This window comes from Mastigoproctus giganteus, chromosome 11 (genome assembly GCF_048544385.1).
Source record: "Mastigoproctus giganteus isolate SK-2022 chromosome 11, ASM4854438v1, whole genome shotgun sequence".
Taxonomy (NCBI): Eukaryota; Metazoa; Arthropoda; class Arachnida; order Uropygi; family Thelyphonidae; genus Mastigoproctus; species Mastigoproctus giganteus.
The window spans coordinates 119,338,195-119,357,705 of record NC_143585.1 but is presented as its reverse complement, the minus strand read 5'-3'; the positions used below and the strand labels follow the sequence as shown (position 1 = coordinate 119,357,705).

At 35.7% G+C, this 19,511-nt stretch overlaps 1 protein-coding gene across 1 annotated transcript in view; it reads right to left on the bottom strand.

Moving 5' to 3' along the window:
- Mitofilin (inner membrane mitochondrial protein mitofilin) overlaps window positions 1-19,511 on the bottom strand; it is a 283,542-nt gene that overhangs the window by 151,690 nt on the left and 112,341 nt on the right. Inside the window, exons 7-8 of the mRNA XM_090385394.1 lie at window positions 10,173-10,309; window positions 8,061-8,155 (exon numbers count right to left, since the gene is read on the bottom strand). Coding sequence (XP_090241520.1) covers window positions 8,061-8,155; window positions 10,173-10,309 — 232 coding nt within the window. The remainder of the gene's footprint in view (window positions 1-8,060; window positions 8,156-10,172; window positions 10,310-19,511) is intronic.

Sequence of the window (19,511 nt, the reverse complement as noted above, 5' to 3'; positions counted from 1 at the left end):
GTAAGAGAAAGAATCCCATCATCATTGAGTTTGCCCAATTAATAAGTAATCAATAAAATAAAGATCTGAAAAACTGAGAGAAACTTCACTGGTATAAATTTTGTTTGATGAATAAATTCAATTGCCCTAACCGTGTATGTTTTTTGAATTTAGATAAGGATTTAATACATTGTAACTTAATATTCACATAGCCATTGTTATCAGTAACAATGTAAACATCATTTTGGTGTGAACATCATAAATCACATCTTAGTAACTTGAACTGTTGTAAATAAATAGTTTGAAGATCCTGATCACGTAGGTTGGTTTATTTTTGATTTCTGTACTTAGAAGCATTTAGAAAATTATTTACTAAAAGCATTTACAAAAATCAATAGCAGTACTTAGAAATGTAATAGCATGGTATGTACTGCTTAGAGGAGCTTAGAGGGGAACAGGTATACTGTGTGTTATCAGACACTCAGCCTAAAACACTGATGGATCCAATATCTCTCTATTACAGAAGATTTAGGAGAAGTCCGGTTGGCCTGCCTCCCTAAAATCCACTCATGCACACCTTCTCGATGGTAAGCCCTGTTATGTCACTTAGGTGACAACGAACGTGTAGAGTGGTTCTCTTCAAGACGCCTGGTCAGCGTGAAGAGGAAGACCAAACCCTCCAGCATGAGAGCACAACAATACAAATGGCCCTCAGTCCCCAGCAGCTTTCACTCTCCCTCTTACGGCAGCGAGAGGATCAGAGGGGAAGCAGAGGGTGCTAAGAATCTCTGGGTACGACCAGGCTGCCATGCACGGAAACTGAACTTGGCCTGTTATAACGTACGATCACTCATCGGTGAAGACAGGATATTAGAGCTGGAAAAGGAATTAGAAAATGTGAATTGGAATATCATCGGTTTGGCTGAAACAAGAAGAAGAAATGAATCACTTATAAGTTTATCAAGTGGAAATCTGCTGTACACCAATGGAAACAGTGAAAGAAGTGAAGATGGAGTTGGGTTTCTGGTCCATAAAGATTTTAAAAACAACATTTTGGAATTCAAAAGCACATCACCAAGGGTGTCAAGGCTAATACTCAAGATTTCTAAGAGGTACAAGCTAAAGATTATAATGATTTATGCACCAACATTGAGCCATGATGAAGAAGAGGATGAAGAAATGTACACCGAAATTGAGAGTCTTCTAGATGAGCAGAAAACCCACTACACTATTATTATGGGGGACTTCAATGCTAAGGTTGGAAAAGGGCAAAACAGCGCAGAAAGAGGAACTATAGAAAATTTTGGAATTGGTGAAAGAAATAAAAGAGGTGAAAGACTTGTGGAATTTGCAGAATCTCAAGGACTGTCAGTAATGAACACTTTTTTCAAGAAAAGGGTGAACAGAAAGTTAACATGGAAGAGTCCAAATGGATTAACTACTAATGAAATCGACTTCATCCTCACTAACAGAAGATATATTGTGAATGATGTTACCGTCCTGAATAAGGTAAATGTTGGAAGTGATCAAGAATGGTAAGATCTTGATATAGATGTAGGAAAGGAAAGGAAAAAATGGACTCGAGTAAATAATACAAAGGTCTTTGAGATAACAGAGGAGGAGAAAAAGCAGTATGTACTGGAACTTAAAAACAAGTTTGAGCATCTGCAGACTGCTCAGGACCAATATATCGACGAGGAATATTACAACTTTCTGAAAGTGATAAAGCCCAAGAAACCTATAGGGAAACAGAAATCCAAAGAAGAAAAAATTAGTCAAGAAACACTTGTCATGATGAACCGAAGACAACAAATGAAGAGCAAGAAAAACACTGAGAGGGAGAAAATTGAGTATACTGAGTTATGCAAAGCCATTAGAAAGAGACTCAGAGAGAGGACATAAGAAGATTTAACACAAGAAAAGTAGAACAAGCATTAAGGGAAAACAAAGGATTTAAATCAGCAGCCATGAGCAGTAATACAGAAAGACAAATGATACTGAAACTGAAGAATAGCGATGGTGTACTTATAAACAGCAGAGAAGGCATAATTCAACTAGCAGAAGACTACTATAGAGAATTATACAAGGAGTGAGGGAATGATACCAGCAGTGGGGAAGATGGATTGCAAAGTAGCAACACATACGACATACCTGATATTCTTCCTGATGAGGTAGAACATGCATTGAAGAAAATGAAGAATCGGAAAGCCCCAGGGGAAGATGAAGTTACTGTAGAGTTGTTAAAATTGGGAGGAAGAGACATAACACAAAAACTGGCAAGGATCTTCACAAAGTGCATTAGAAAAGGTGTGATGCCTAAGCAGTGGAATAATGCAATCATAGTTTTGCTACATAAGAAAGGAGATAAATCAGAAACTGGAAATTATAGACCAATTAGCTTGTTATCCCACATCTACAAGTTGTTCACAAGGGTCATTACTAATAGATTAGAAAGAATACTTGATGAGAATCAACCGAAAGAGCAAGCTGGCTTTAGGACAGGATTCTCAACTATGGATCACCTTCACATAATATCACAGCTAATTGAGAAAGCAAATGAATATAAAACACCATTATGCCTGGCATTTGTGGATTATGAAAAGGCATTTGACTCCATACAGCATAAGGCAATGTTTCGGGCACTGGAAAGACAAAGCACAGATACCCCATATATTATGATTTTGAAGAAAATATATGAGAGTGCTACCTCCTTTATTAGACTAGACAAAGACAGTAGCAAATTTAAAATTGAGAAAGGAGTTCGACAAGGAGACACATATCTCCAAAGCTGTTTACTGCTGCCCTTGAGGAAGCTTTCAGAAGATTAGACTGGTTGCAGAAAGGAGTCAACGAACGGAGAGTACCTAAACCGTTTACGATTTGCAGATGACATTGTGGTTATAAGCCACGATCCCAAAGAATTAGAGGAAAATCTTAATCAGTTATGCACAGTTAGTAAGGATTTTGGACTAAAGATGAATATGGCTAAAACAATGATTATGATTTTGAAGAAAATATATGAGAGTGCTACCTCCTTTATTAGACTAGACAAAGACAGTAGCAAATTTAAAATTGAGAAAGGAGTTCGACAAGGAGACACATATCTCCAAAGCTGTTTACTGCTGCCCTTGAGGAAGCTTTCAGAAGATTAGACTGGTTGCAGAAAGGAGTCAATGTGAAGAGAGTACCTAAACCATTTACGATTTGCAGATGACATTGTGGTTATAAGCCACGATCCCAAAGAATTAGAGGAAAATCTTAATCAGTTATGCACAGTTAGTAAGGATTTTGGACTAAAGATGAATATGGCTAAAACAAAAGTAATGATGAACAAGTATGCCACGGAAAGGGAAATAATGATTGAAGGAGCAGTAATTGAAAAGGTGGAGTCATATACTTATCTGGGACAAGTTATTAGCTGTAATAATGATAAATGGCTGGAAGTCAAGAGAAGAATAAATTTTGGATGGATAGCATTCAGGAAATATAGTCACATACTGAAGAGCAATATCCCAGTTTGTCTGAAACGTAAAATAATGAACCAATATATACTCCCCACCATGACTTATGGAAGTGAAACTTGGGCACTCACCAAAAGAATGGAAGAGAAGCTGAGAACTACACAGCGAAGAATGGAACGAATTATATTGGGAATCAGACTGTTAGATAAGAAGAGAAACAAATGGATTAGGCAGCAAACTCAAGTAAAGGACATTCTTATCAAAACTAAAGAACTAAAATGGTCTTGGGCAGGACACATAGCTCGAAGACATGATGACAGATGGACTAAAAAAAATAACAGAATGGTATCCAAGAGGAACTAGAAGAAAACCTGGAAGACAAAGGCGGAGATGGATAGATGAAATTCATGAGTTTTTGGGTAGTAAATGGATGGCCAGTGCTCCAAACAGAAGGAACTGGAAAGTTGCTGGAGAGGCCTTCATCCTGCAGTGGATTGAAAATGGCTGATGATGATGTTCTGCTGTCGCATAAATGGAAATAGCATAGCATTATCATACTCATCTCTTATTTTGTGTAGTATTTATAAAATAATTTTAGACTAAAATCATGCCTCAAACAACAGCAGCAAAGCAAAATGCAAATCTAGCAGTAAATAGTAGCAAATCAGAGCTACCCTAGATTGCACAGTGTAATACTTGTTACCTTTCTGGTAAGTTATCTGCAGTGGGGCATGATATGCGGAAGTTTGCCATTAGCCAGCGGGTAGTTGATTGGTTGAATAGACTTCCATCTTTTGTTGTGGAAGTTGAGAGCCTAAATAAATTTAAGGCTGAGCTGGACAGGTATTTGGAACGAATGGTGGGATGAAATCAGAGTTTTTTTTTTTTTTTTCTGGCTGATGCTGCATAAGCTTGTTTTCTTGCATCGTATGCCTCTACTAATGCTAATATGGCCAGAAGGGATGTATTTATATGTTTTTATTGGAGATAGCAAGAGGAGATTAAGTGCCAATTCAGCATTCTCGTAGGTTTATACGAAGCCTTGAAGAACAGGGCTGGTGCATTCAGAGAAGTAATCATAGAAGCTGCTAGACTTTTCATACCAATGATGAAATACTGTTCAAAACTTGAATCTAAATGGATGTCAAATGAATTATTAAAACACATGACAGAGAACAAAAGTGCATATAAATTATGAGGTGATATAGGAGCCTATGGTATGCACAACTTAGACTGTAATCAAGTCAAGTCACAAAGGAAGTCATGCAAACTAAGGCAAATTATGAGAAGTCTCTGGCAAAGGATGCAAAGAAAAGCTGCAAAGACTTATATGTTTACACTGAAAGGACAGAATTAAAGGGATACCTAGTTCCTAGGCAACACAGCGCTGTCAACCCTCTCACTAGTGGACAAACCCACTGCTTGGCAGGTATATAGGTACACTACATTCACATAGACAATAATTCGATGTCAGTATGAATAAACATCATGAGTTAATTGACTCGGAAAGAGGAATGATAGTGGGTGCTCAACGCATGAGTCACTGTATCGTGGAGGTGGTACAGAAATTGTGCTATCCCCATTGCACAGTATCAAAAGTATATCAGCGATATGCCATTTCTGAAATAACATCTCACTGTGGGTGGAGAAAGGTGGTGGATGAACGTGACCATCGATCGACCTGTTAACTTAACATCCGTTACAGGGAAAATAATACAGTCACTGGTAAAAGAAGTAATCCAGGATTATCTAGACAAGTCTACAATTATACTTCAGACACAACATAAGTTTTTTAGGTGGAAATCTTGTTTTACCAAACTGATTGGATACTATGATGAAGTCACAAAGGAACTAGATGAAAAAAATAATTCTGATATCATATACTTGGATTTCAGGAAGGCTTCTGATACTTTTAATAAACAAAAAGACTGTTGTTCAAACTGGTACAATGTGGCATTACAGGCAAGTTACTACTATGGATTAAGGAATGGTTAAGTGGAAGAAGACAGAGTTGTTATCAATTTATATTGTTGTTCTTTGTGGACTAATGTTATCAGGGGAGTCCCCCAGAGTTCAGCACTGGGTCCATTGTTGTTTTCAATATTTATTAATGATATTGATGAAGGTATATCAAGCTTAATGTCTAGGTTTTCAGATGATACCAAGGTTCAAGGTTGGCAGGGTTGTTAACAAGAGTAATGATGGTATGCTACTGTAACAAGATCTATGAAAATTAGGTCAATGATCTGTGAAATGGTAGTTGAAGATTTACATTGACAAATGCAATGTATTTCACATAGGCAGCAGTAATCCCAGAATAACTGAACTATTTTTTTTTTTTTTTTTATTAATCACAAAAAACAGCAAAAAGCCTTACATCTGTGAAAAACAGTTTGAAATATAACAATAACATATAAATATAAAAGTAATACAAATAAACTTCAGTAAAGTTAAAATATAAAGAATTAATACAAAACATGAATGGGCTAAAACAACAGTTTGTGATATTCATTTTTAACACCAGTTTTATTAATAAAAATATCAATTATTTTCATTTAACAATGCAGCTATTCTGCTGAAAAATTCAAATTTAAGATGATTTGTCCTAAATTTGGAGATGGGAAATAATTTATGTTCTCTCAAAGGCCTAGGTGGACAATTGAAGTTAATACATGACAGTAGTTGTGGGAATAACTTATCAACTGTGAGGTCCTACACTCAGAAAAGTGGAAAATGAAAAAGACCTGGGGATAACTGGGCAGTCAGATATGAAATTCTCTGGGCAGTGCAGACATGCTGCCAAGACAACTCATGGGTTTTGTTAATGATATACAGAAACTTTGCTAGCAGAGATAAGAAAGTGATTATCCCCTTGTACAAGGCCATGGTCAGGCTGCATCTTGAGTACCGTATACAGTTTTGGAGACCTAACTTTAGGAAGGATGTAGAACTGCCTGAACAGGTGCAGAGAAGGACAACCAGATTGGTGAAGGAAACAAAAGGGTAAGAGCACCTTTTTGTTCCCTTCACCTTAGAAAGGCTGCAGTTCTGCAAATTACAGCATCTAGAGACTAGGCACATTAGAGGAGTTCTCATTGAAGTGTTAAAGGTTTTGAATAGATTGAGTAAGATAATGTTAATGGCATTCTTCTTCTTGCTGAGACTATACACATGAGGGGGGAATAAAATCAAGTTGAAGAAAAATGGTTGCAGGATAGATATGTGGAACTTTGCCTTCAGGAAAGTGGTTGATTATTGGAACAGGTTCCATCTGTTGTTGTGGAAGTGAATGGTTTGAATAAAGTCAAAGAATGAGTAGACAGATTCTTGGAGAGTATGGATGGATGAAGTGTGCAGTTTGTTTTTTTTTTTTTTTTTGACTGATGCTATATAAGCTTGCTTTCTTGCATAATTTGCCACTACTACTACTATATATGGCCACAGCAGTCTTCACATTCTATTTTGTGGGACTAACTTCAAATTGTAAATGGGAAGCATTCAGGGAAATAATCATAGAAGCTACCAGGCTTTTTATATCAACTAAGTGATATGGTTCAGTGCTTAGATCTAAATGGGTGTCACATGAACTGATTAGATTTGTGCCAAAGAAGAAAAATTCATGGGCAGATAACAAATTATATGGTAATGCAGAAACCTGCAAGAAGCATAAAATAATCTTCAATCAAGTCATGGAGGGGATTACGCAAGCTAATGAAGATTATGAGAATCTCTGGCAAAGAATGCAAAGGAAGTAGAAAAATTAACCACATTGGTCCATTAAATATGAATGGTATAACTGTATAAGTGTTTATACTGTTCATCATGTTGCTGACAAACTAAATGGATATTCTGCATGTGTTTGTAAAAGAATATGAGGAATTTACCTCAATATGATACAAAGAACACTTCTGTAAGATACTCTCCAGAAATTAAACCGAATAAAAGATTAATGCAAAATGATTACAATAAAAATCAATTGAAAATAATTCAAAAATTAATTAAATTCAAAAAATATTTTAAAAAATTTAATTAAAAATTAATTTTAAAAGTTACACTATGTGTTTAGTTACTATATTATGTGATGTGGCAAGTGCTAGTTGCTTTATGTGCGAAATTTTATGATTTAAATTAACCCTGGCAAATTTCAGAACGATGTTGTTTTGAAGGCAATATTTTAGGAAAGAAATGTGGTAAATTTGGGCCGAGTATCTTAGTATCAATCTAACGCAATTATGCACCAAGATGTTCAAAAAATCTCCCATAATGGTGTTTATCAATAGGTTATGCCGGGAGAGAAAGGAAATGAATGAAATTTTAGCATTAGTAGAGGCATATGATAAAAGAAAGCAAGCTTACATAACAACAGTACAAAAAAAAAACACTTCCCATTTCACCCATCCATTCATTCCAAATGGGGACTACTTTGGAAAAGAGACCATCAAAATATGGATGATTAATAAAGGTATGTTGTGAAAAAAAAAAAAAAAAAAGATTATTATTTATTGAACAGCACTCATACACGAATAATTCACACTTTGTGAACATAACAAATCGATCAACTTCATCTAATTCCACAAAAATCAGGAAAATAAAAACATTAAATAGCATGACATTACTAACTTCACATCAGTGGCCTTCTTAGATGATGTGGTAAGAGCTGAAGTCTTTGCTTTAGCAGCTTCTGCAACATCCTTCCACTGTGCTTCACCATGCTCCTAAAACCAGAAATAGTAATCTCTTAATTAGAACAAACATTATTTAAAACTGAATTTGAATTCTAGGTTGACATATATCTCAGCAGTTATACAAAACATACAGATCTTAGGCTATATGTCAGTTTATTGAGAAATAATTTCTAGAAGTTAATCTTGAAGTTAATTTTATCATGCCCATATTAATTTATTAATCATCTACTTCGGTGATTTACTACAAACTTAAACGATGCTTTGCACTAACTTGTATTACATTTGCATTATTTATGTGTTATGTTTGTGTTATTTATGATATTTAAACATTTGCAAAGACTAAAAAGGGATTTAGAATTGAAAGCCTCAGACTACTGAAAATTCACTAGACAAACAAGTTAGCACAAAGTATAACTTTAGTTCGTAGTAAATTGCCTTAGTAGATGAACTGGCATTTTTTTGGAAGGATGCTACAAAATCTGCAAAAACAATGCCATTTCATCTACTTCGGTGATTTACTACAAACTTAAATTATGCTTTGCACTAACTTGTATTACATTTGCATTATTTATGTGTTACGTTTGTGTTATTTATGATATTTAAACAAGTTGTCCAAATCTTTTCAATAAACTGATATACTGCCCACACTGTATATTTCAATAACAAGCCTGCTATGCGGAATGGGAGGGGGGGGGTGAACAGCATAACTAAGATAAATTTTCTCGTAACTGGACATAAAGCAAACTCTCCAGAACACTACAAAACAAAAAAACCACACCATCATTTGCAATATAAAGCAAAGTGCAGGTCAAATGCTATTATAATATTTTTTGAGGAAACTACCATTACAAGAATTCTAAATATTAGGGCTGCAAAGAATTCCAGTCAATTCTCATCAAAATTCATAGAGTAATCTACAATATGAACCAAATGTCTGGAATCAATGACAGGTTATATAATTTAAAGAAGCTCCATATAACCATTTTATCCACACAAAGGTCTAAACACCCAAGTCTGTCATGCTAGGCATTCTGTAGCATGGTTACAGTCATAGTCCTGCAAATCCATGATGTGTTATCACAATTCCTGGAGATTAGTGGGCTTTTTGTCATATATCTAAAACTTCATCTAATTCCACAAAAATAAATCGAAGGGAGGTCAGATCTGAACCCCCAATGGAACCTGACTGCCCACTTGACAGTTTGTCCACGACCAATCTAATTAGGGAAATATTCATCTAGCCATTGGTAAACACAAAGGCCATAGGTGGTAGCACACATCTTGTAATCACAGGGCTCTAGTATGAATATCAAACATTGCAAGTTCCAGCTCCAAAACTTGCCCAGCATGGTGAAGTATGCTTTGCTATTGACAGTTGTCTAAAAAAAAAAGTATGCCCCTATTAACCTGTCTTTCCAGATCTCATACCAAGATTTTTGGTGAGTCTTGCCATTGCATCCCACTCATCCAAGGTTGACCTGCCACTGACATGTCTGTTTTTGGCCTGCCACTGACATGTCTGTTTTTGCAAGTGCCACTGAGGTTGACTATCATCTCAACTAAAGAGGATTTACAGAAAAGTCGCATCCTTATTACTCAAGCCTCCTGTAAAGGCCATCTTCAGCACTTAGCTCATACAAAATTACCATATAATACAATCATGTATTGTTCCTTGTCAGAATGCAATATATGAGGTGCAGCAAAAAAAAAAGTCCCAAACTGGCATTAATGCAGTTCAATGAGTTTGAAAATAAACAGAAGTGGTATGTTGTAGTTCAAACTTCCTCCAAAAGATGGTGGCACAAAGACAATCCAGTATACTGAAAGGTTGCTTTGCAAGTAACAACCAGTTTCATTAGTAGCATTACCGTGCTGTATCACGATTTTGCATTGGAGCAAGAAACAAATATCAAACTCTGCTAAAAAAAAAAAATTGGAAAATCTGCAACAGAAATATGAAATGCTAAAAGCTGAAAGAAAATTTTGACTTACCATAATATTTTTACATACTTTTATTTTTTTTAAAAAAAAATGTTTTGCAACTTACATCATTTGCATCCAGAGCTTTGAATACTTTTTGTGTGTGTGTTTTAACAGCATCAATAGCAATACCATGAACTAAATGGAACTCTTGAGTCATTTTATCTATTACTGCAATAGCATCATTCACTGACTTTTCTAATACTGAAATGGGGAAAAAAAAAACCCTTTTAATACTTATATTTGTGGTTGGAAAAAAAAAAATAATACATAATAATAATAATAAAAAAAGAAAGAAAAAAAATATATATACACAGTAATTCCATATTTAAATTTATTTCACACTGCATTTTCACTCCACATTGAATATTACCAGCAGTGTGAAGTTTCTAAATGATTAACAACGAACTGAATTTATCAAGGCAGCATCTAGCAATTTTTATTATTATTATAATTATCTTATGTTAGAAGCAAGTTGTTTACTCCCAAGTGACATCTTGTTACATACCCTGAGTATTGTCATTAACCATCCTGCCAACCTTTGCATCAACTATGGGGAGCAATGTCCATTGATTACCCCCCCCCTCTCTCTCTCTCTCTCTCTCTCTCTCTCCTCCCACTCAACACCCTCTTTATCCAGAGCAATAACTTGCCCTTAATGCCACAGTGCTCCAATTTGTACAGAAGTCTTTTATGTGCATCTGTATCAAAAGCTTTCCTGAAATCTAAGTATATGATATCAAAATATTTTTTTGCATTCAGTTCCTTTGTTACTACATAGAAATATCCAATCAGATTTTTCAGATGAGATCAACTTAACAAATCCATGCTGTGACTGCAGTATAAGTGCATTCTTCACTAGATGATCCTACATTACTTCTTTAACCATACTCCATTATTTTCCAAGAAACAGAAGTTAAGCTAACATCCATTACTTTCCCTAAAACAGAAGTTAAGCTAACAGGTCAGTGATTACTCATATCACCTTTTGATCTCCTTTTGTGAATTGAGGATATATTTGCACATCTCCAGTCCATATGGATCTCTCCTGAATCCAAAGATGCTCTCATAATTGTGGATAAGGGTTTGCTTACCTCCTTTGCTGCCTTCCTTAATATAACTAGATTTTTTTATGTTAAGCTACAACGATTTCTCTTCCACTTTCCTCTTAGTTATCACAAAATCAATCAGTTCCTTGTTCAATTTCAATGAACTTCTGTAATTTCCCTCCCTAAAAACTTGTAATGCGTAAATGTAGATATAAATATAGATCTTTATTGTAAGGTTCATAGGTACACACAGGTATCCTACCTTTACAAACCCTTCACGGTACTAAGCCAGGGGATAAAATACCTATTCAGTTTGTCAGCAACCTGAACAGAATCAGCAACAGCTAAACCATCGACATCAAGTGAACCAATGCAATTCAAGTCCTTCCTTCTATTTTTAATAGATGTAAAGAAGTCTTTACATATATTAATAGCTTGCCTAACCTCTTTTGTGACTTTATTACAGACTACCTTATATCCACCTGATAATTTATATACATTGCATGCATATTTCTTCTCTGCCATAAATCTCATCAGTTCATCTGACATCCATTTAGGTCTAAGCCTGGAATGGTATTTCATAGTTTGTATGAAAAGACTAGTAGCTTCTAAGATTACTTCCCTAAATGTTTCCCATTCTGAATTTGCTGTTGAGAACATCATCAGATGGTACCACTGTATAGAATTAAAAAACTGTCTGAGACCACTGTAGTCACCACTAAGAAAGAAAATCACTTTCCCTTTACCCTCGACAGTGTTATGTCTTTAATTAAATTCCACATTAGTACACTGTGATCACTGCCACCCAGTGGGTCTTTTACCTGCAAATTCTTAATGCATGAATAATCACTGCTGTTAATTAGATCAAGAGTACTGCTTCCTCTTGTTACCTCTATATCACACTGCTTTAGTAAACTGCCATCCAATAAATCTACAGAAGTCTTGCTAATGTGTGGCCTATATTACACAAGAGTAGGAACTCTCATTTTTCAGTTTGTTAAATGGTTTAGAGCAGCGGTTCCCAAACTACTGAGATCTATGGACCCTTTCAAAACTCAAAAAAAGTTTACGGACCCCTATATAAATGCATATGTTCTCTATGTGTGTATATATATGTATGAATACTGGGTTTTCTGAAAATAAAATTCAAAGTTTTATGTTTAAAACATACTCAACTTTATTCTTATTTTAACATAAATATACAATAATAACTTTAATTATCATCAATTTGCTATTCTTAGAATGAACAATTTAACCAGTTCCAGAAGGTCCAATTTGCGGGACCCTGAAACTGGTCTACAGACCTCCAGGGGTCTGTAGAGCCCAGTTTGGGAAATGCTGGCTTAGAATATTTCATTTTGGCAATATTTCATTATGGATAATTAGATCCCTTACTAGTTTCATTTCATATTTGTAGTTTTTGCTCACATGGAATTTTTTTTTTATTGCAGTAGGATACACCCATTTAATTGGGTCAAACCCCCTCCCTTTTTAAATTCCTGCATACAGTTCTGCTACAGGCAGCAAAAAATTTCATTTTTTAAAAACATAGCATGTAATTATGGCAATGGGATTTGCTAAGCAATGTAATGCCTAGGAAAATTTCAACTAGTATACCAAGGAAAAATCTGCATACACAAACAAACTTTATAAGTAGCTACTAAACTTGACAGCACAGGAAAACTGTCATTGTCCCTCAGTCAAAAAATTGAACATCACTGTTGCTAAAACAGTTATGAAAGTAATGTTGGGCATCACTTAATGTTTTTATCGAATATATAAAAATATCAAATGTACAGGCGTCCACAAACCTTTACAAAACTAAAATATTATTGCATGAATTAGACACACGATACAAATCTGAAACCACTTTCAAGTGAAGAGAATATCTTCAAGTTTTTATTCACAATTAGAAAATATGTGTACTGCATAAGGGGATATCTTCAAGTTTTAATTCACCAGATGGAAAATGTGTGTGCTGCAATAGAGGGCAGCATATTTGCAAAACAATAATCATGAAGAAATTTGTCATCAATCATCTTCTTCTGTATGCATTGTAATTTGTCTTGTTTACACACACTGCTAAACTCTGCAGGCTAAACTTGTCACTAGCACATCATATATATTTCCCAGGGCTTTGTGTAAAACTTTCTCAAATCAGCTCCACTGTGCTCTTGCTACTTTTATTCAGCCACCAAATCTGCCAAGATGACTGCACAAACAAGCATCCTTTATGAATTTTCCCATACCATTGCAGAACTGTGAGGCTACTCAGTGGCTTCTTTTTAAGCCATATCCAAAAGTTATACATACCAGCCATATCAGACTGCAGCTCGTTGAACCAGTATGCGCAGTGAATTCTTGGGGTTAATGAATTCTGCCATGATTACAATTTTGTAATTATGTTGCCATCTATTGCAGAGTGCACTTTCCCATCACTTGTAAGTGATTTCAGATTTGTATCACGTACCCTATTCACATAATAATGTTTTAGTTTAGTAAAGGAGGTTTATGACTGGAGAAAATCCTCATGGACTATTGGTCAAAATTATCTGAGCAGGTGATTTTTTTTATTTTATGAAAGAAATGTATTACGGCTGTATTCCCACACTTTTTTTTTGTATCTATATACCACAAACTGAATCCTGTCTACAAACTTGCCATAATACTCTAGCATCCTCATAGGCATATATGAATCACATAGCAGGGCAATTTTATTGCCTTGCTATGTGATACACAACAGTGGAACTGCATCAGACAGTCCAAATATATTTGTAAATAAACATTCCTTAGCAGCAGTGGTGAGAATATTAACAACATAATGTGCAACTTACTCCATTAGTAATTCACGGCCATCTCAATTCTAATTAATATTAGCGTTAGCAGTACATTAGTAGAAGCTATGTGATGCAAGAAAGCAAACTTATGCAACATCAGCCAACCCCCCTCCCCCCATTTCACCCCTCCATTAATTCCAAATGCCTGTCCGGCTCAGCCATAAATTTATTTAGGCTATCAACTTCCACAACAAAAGCAGGAAGTCTGTTCCACCAAGCAACTACCCACTGGCTAAAGGCAAATTTCCGCACATCTATTCTACAACTGTCTTTCCTCAATTTGAATCTATGTCCCCTCAGGTTCTTAATCTGAGTAAGAGGAAGAATCCCATAAACATTCATCTTGCTCAACCCTTATACACCTCAATCATATCACTCGCAGGTGCCTACTCTCCAGGCACTGCAATTTGCAGAACTTAAGCCATTCTTGGTAAGAGCACCCCTTTGTTCCTCTCACAAATCTTGTTGCCCTTCTTTGTACTCGTTCTAGCAACTCTACATCCTTCCTAAAATGAGGCCGTCAGACCTGTATACAGTACTCTATGTGTGGCCTGACCATTGCCATATACAACAGGATAATCACCTCGCTGTCCCTGCTAGCAAAATTCCTATATATCATTGACGAGATTCCATGGCCTGCAGTGGCAGGTCATCTGCACTACTCAGCAAATTTCATATTTGACTGCACAATTACCTCCAGGTCATTTTCACTTTCCATTTCCTTGAGTGTAGTACCACACAGTTGGTACATTTCTCTTGGGTTATTGCTACCCATATGCAGTACTTTGCATTTGTCAATGTTAAACTTCAGTTGCCACTTCTCGGTCCATTTGCCCAACTTGTATAGAACCAGTTGGAGTAGCATACTGTCTTTAATTTCGTTAACAATCCTGTCAACCTTTGTATCAATTGCAAACTTGGACATTAATCCTGATATACCTTCATCAATATCATTGATGAATACACAAAACAACAATGGGCCCAGCACCGAACCCTCGGGAACTCCACTAATAATATTTGTTCACAAAGAGCAGTGTCCATTGATTACAACTCTCTGTCATCTCCCGCTCAACCATCCCTTTACCATTGTAGCAACTTACTCTTAATGCCAAACCTCTCCAATTTGTACAGCAGTCTTCCATGTTCAACAGTATCAAAATCTTTCCTGAAATCCAAGTACATTGGATTCCGGTTAACCCGGTCTAAGTCCGCCCTGCCCCCCCCCCGAAGAAAACTAATAATTTCCATAATTTCTACTCAATTTACAAAATTGAAACTCTCAATATACATAAACAGAAGTATATTCTTTGATTTCCTACCTTTAGCACTCAGCAAAAACTATTAATTCACTCTAAAACAGCAAAAATGTACGATCACATTTCAATTTATTAAATTTTGATGTCGGCAAAACAAGATCCAAGCTTTGAAAATAAAATGCGTTACATCATTAGTGGAGAGATAATTGACTGGTCTAGCTTACGTCATTAGCGTTACCAAGGTGATCCAAGGAGAAAATGAAACTGTAAACAACTTTCGTGGAAAACAAACAGTTGAGCATCATTACTTGCAAACACTAATTTGCATGGCTCACTCACAACAGTTGCTTTATTGCTTTCCGTAATTGTTATACGAAAGAATTGCAACGAATTGGTTTTGAAAAACTAAAATATTGCATTTTTCTTCAATATGTATTATCTACTAACAAAAAAATCAAGGAAATTCATCTACTGGAAGCTATACTGGAAACGGAAAGAAAACAAAAGGAAAAAAAAAAACTGTCGTAAAACAGATCACTACAATGCGCATTTCATAAAAAAAAAAAAAAAAAAAAAAAGTTCGCTTTATTGTAATTGTTTCTAGAGGACTAAATCAGAACAGCAGTTTCATGGATGTATATTTGATCTTCTTACGAAATTTCAAGAAAATATTTCTATTCATAGCTGCGTTATAAACTTCGAAAACTGATATCAAAGGAACTTCACATGCATCTCACCTGGTGTACAAACGGGGGGAATGCGCAGCTAGTAAAGATTGTGAGAACAATCCGTTACTTGTAGTGAGGGATTGGGAAATTGTAAGTAATCGTTATTGAATACTTCAATATTTCCTTGATATGCATTTGATAACAACAAAAAATTTCCAGAGAAAAATTGAATTTTCATTATCACACAACGCCCAAAAAATTCACCATAAAATGTCATGTGTTTCAATGCTTGAATTCCATTCTGAGCTGCAAATGTAATTTCACCTCTCTTGCGCTGACAAAGTGGCCATTCACCGAATGAAGAAAAACAGGGTTCATTTTCGTGAAATTTTCAATTCCCTTCTTTCACTTGAGGGAAAAAAACTCCTTAGGGGAGGGAGTCCACCCCTGGAGAGAGAGAGAGAGAGAGAGAGAGAGAGAGATAAAAAATACCCTTTTGGTGGAGAGAAGGCCAAGAGATTGTCAAAGGTCCAGAGAGCTAACTTTCATTTATTTTATTTATTATTATTATTTTTTTAAATTTATTATTATTATTTATTTATTTTATTATTATTTTTTTTTTTTTTTCTTGTGTTGTTCTAGCAATCGATCCTGGATTGGGGCTTTCCTGGGCCGGGATAGTTCTTCTCTTTTCTCCTTCCCTCTCTTCATCTTATACAAGTTTTTCTTTCCTCCCTGGGAAACTCGTTCCCCAGGGAGGAGGGCATGCAGATAGTAGGGAAGGCTTTGCCCTCCTGCTAGGGATGAGTACCTGGAGGCAGTCATCCAGGTGATCACTGCTTCCGGGTAGCCAAAATGCCAAAACACAATATCACAATACAGAACACACACATAAGCTCACAAACACAGTTTTTCTTTCCTGTCACTTTCTCCCGTGCGGGATGAAAAACTTTTCTCTCTCTCTCTCTCGCCTTCCTTTTCATCTGTCTTCATCCAACATGGGATATTCCTAAGCGGGATGATTTTATTTTATTTATTTATTTATTTTTTTTTTTTCACAACACACACTGGCCTTACCTTGACAGTGCGTAAAAACTGAACAGAGCAAAGAGGCGGAGATGAACTTTTGTTCTAGAAGCTGCCCATACAAAAACACACACAAAAAAAATAATAAAAAAAATAGCATTGCAGCTCTAAGTCAGCTTCATCCTAGGATGGCGAAACTGCAATTGTTTTAGAGAACAATATTTTGCATTTTTACTTTCTAACATTATTTTGCTTTATAGCTCTGTGACAATATTTTGCTTTGTTTCTTTACATTATTGCTGTAGCAAACGATATCGGTGTGCATGACGTTTCATCACAGATGCTGGAGTTCTAATTAGTCAGTTCATCCTAGGATGCGGAAGTACTAATTAGTCCGATTTTGGTCTGGTGCACATTTGAGAAATCCACACTGCTTTACTGCAATTGTTTTAGGGAACAATATTTTGCATTTTTACCCTAGAAAGAGAGAGAAAAATAAAAGTAATTTTTTCTTTTTTTGTGGGAAGAAGGCCAGGAGGTTGTCAAAGGTCCAGAACTAACTACTTGGCAATGTTATAATAAATGAAATCCTAATCTTTTTCAATTTTAGAAAAAATAGTGTAATCATTAATTATTAGTAAACAATATTATATTATTACGTGTATGAAATGCAAGTAATTTATCAATAAACAATGTTATCATGAATAATGTTTGTGTTCAGTGTATTCCTGTGCTGTGCTATTGAACTGCAATATGCAATGTTGCATGTGAAAGTTTTGTTCCACAGAATGGTTGTTTCCTCTTATTGAGTTTGATCTGAAAAGATAAGGCTTTCCAAAATCTGACTACATTCTCTTTTTTATTTTTGATTAGGGTATACTACTTTTTTTTTTTAATTTGTCTCTTGTTTACGACATTCTAATGGCTGTAATTTATTGATATTTTCTACCAAAAAAAATGAAAAAAAGTAAATTTTGGCTTGTCATATTTTTAACATAGCAAAGCAAAATGAAGTTTAAATAAATATTTTTATTTTTATAATAATATGTTAACACTCATATTTACATTCAGCATAAAACATAATAGTAGAACTGAAACTAAGCTGGTATATGGTTCATCAGTACATATTTACATTCTGCGTATAACACAAACAGTGCCCAGGTAAAAACAATCAGATGGAAGTAGTTGGTGTTTGTCCAATAGATCAGCATCTTTCGAAAACAAGAGAAGCAAAGTTCTGAAAGGTGGAATGAATTTCTTTGTTTTCCACATGATGATGATTTCATCCAATCCAGGACGAAAATCTCTAACACAATTTTTTTCTCAAGTCCTCATAAATGTCACAGTCAAATAACACATGCTATCAGTCTTCACGTTGTCCGCAAGAGCAGAAGTTAGCATGAAAAAGTCAGAATATGCACAGTTTATCGTTTAGCGACAGTGTCCGGTGATGAGATATGACTTCTGCATCGATAGGGAGAACCATTATCTTCTACTTTTATCCGTTAGGTAGGTAACCTCTGGAGAAAACTTTCTAGTAACCTGCCCGGTCAGCGATATGTCCCATTGTATTTGTCATAAAGTAGAAAGTTTGTTCCCATTGTTTTCTTCTCACCTTAGATGTTATGATTATTCATGTTGATTCTAATATCAAAGAAGTCAATTGGAATTGCTTGTTTTCAATCTGTAACACAACCCTCTGTAAACTACGTGAAGATCTAGTGGAATAGATCCTGCCAGCACTTGAAGAGGAGCTGATAAAACTGTACAATAGGCATGCATCAGGGCTAGGAGTATGCTCCTTTTTATAGAAATTAATTTATTTTGAAATGTTTTATTCTGTAACCTCTAAAACCAGACTCCAGCGCTGAAGGTTACAATAGGGATGCCTTATTGGAACTTCAGCATCCACTGATGAAGATGATGTTGTTGTTGTTGTTGTTATGTGGTTTTCAGGAGCATTAGCAACTAAGGCCATATTGCTCCGGGGATATGCAGTGATCATTACCTGACCTTTCCACATCCTCCATATTTGGTGGTCATGGGCTCGAACCCCGGTCTAATCAAGAAGCATGTGCTACGCACTGCTGCTCCTGCCCACCTGGCTACGGAGGCGCCGATGAAGATGACTGCCGAGAAAGTGAACATCACAACAGCACAGACAAAGCGTGACTATATCAGAAAGAATAAAGTCACTGAATGAAGAAAAACTGCTGGTTTCCAAAATATCCACACAGCCCAGAACATTATATGTCATCTGCCAGGTACGAGGGCTGCAGCAAGAACACCAATCACTATAGGATTGTCCTTTCGATAATGTAATGTTAACCCAGATAGTGATTCACGCCAGATGTTAGAAGAACAGATAATAAAATTAGCTTTCTAACAAACTTTTTAGGAACGTATCATGCAGCAAGTTAAAACTTGGAAAATATGTGGAGGTCCAAAGTAACAGACTCAAAAGAGAAAGAAACAGACCGATTAGCAGCATTTACAGATTTTTTTGTTTTTGTTTTTAGATAGATGCTGAAGAAATTACATAGTGCTGTAATATCCTGAAGATAAACAGC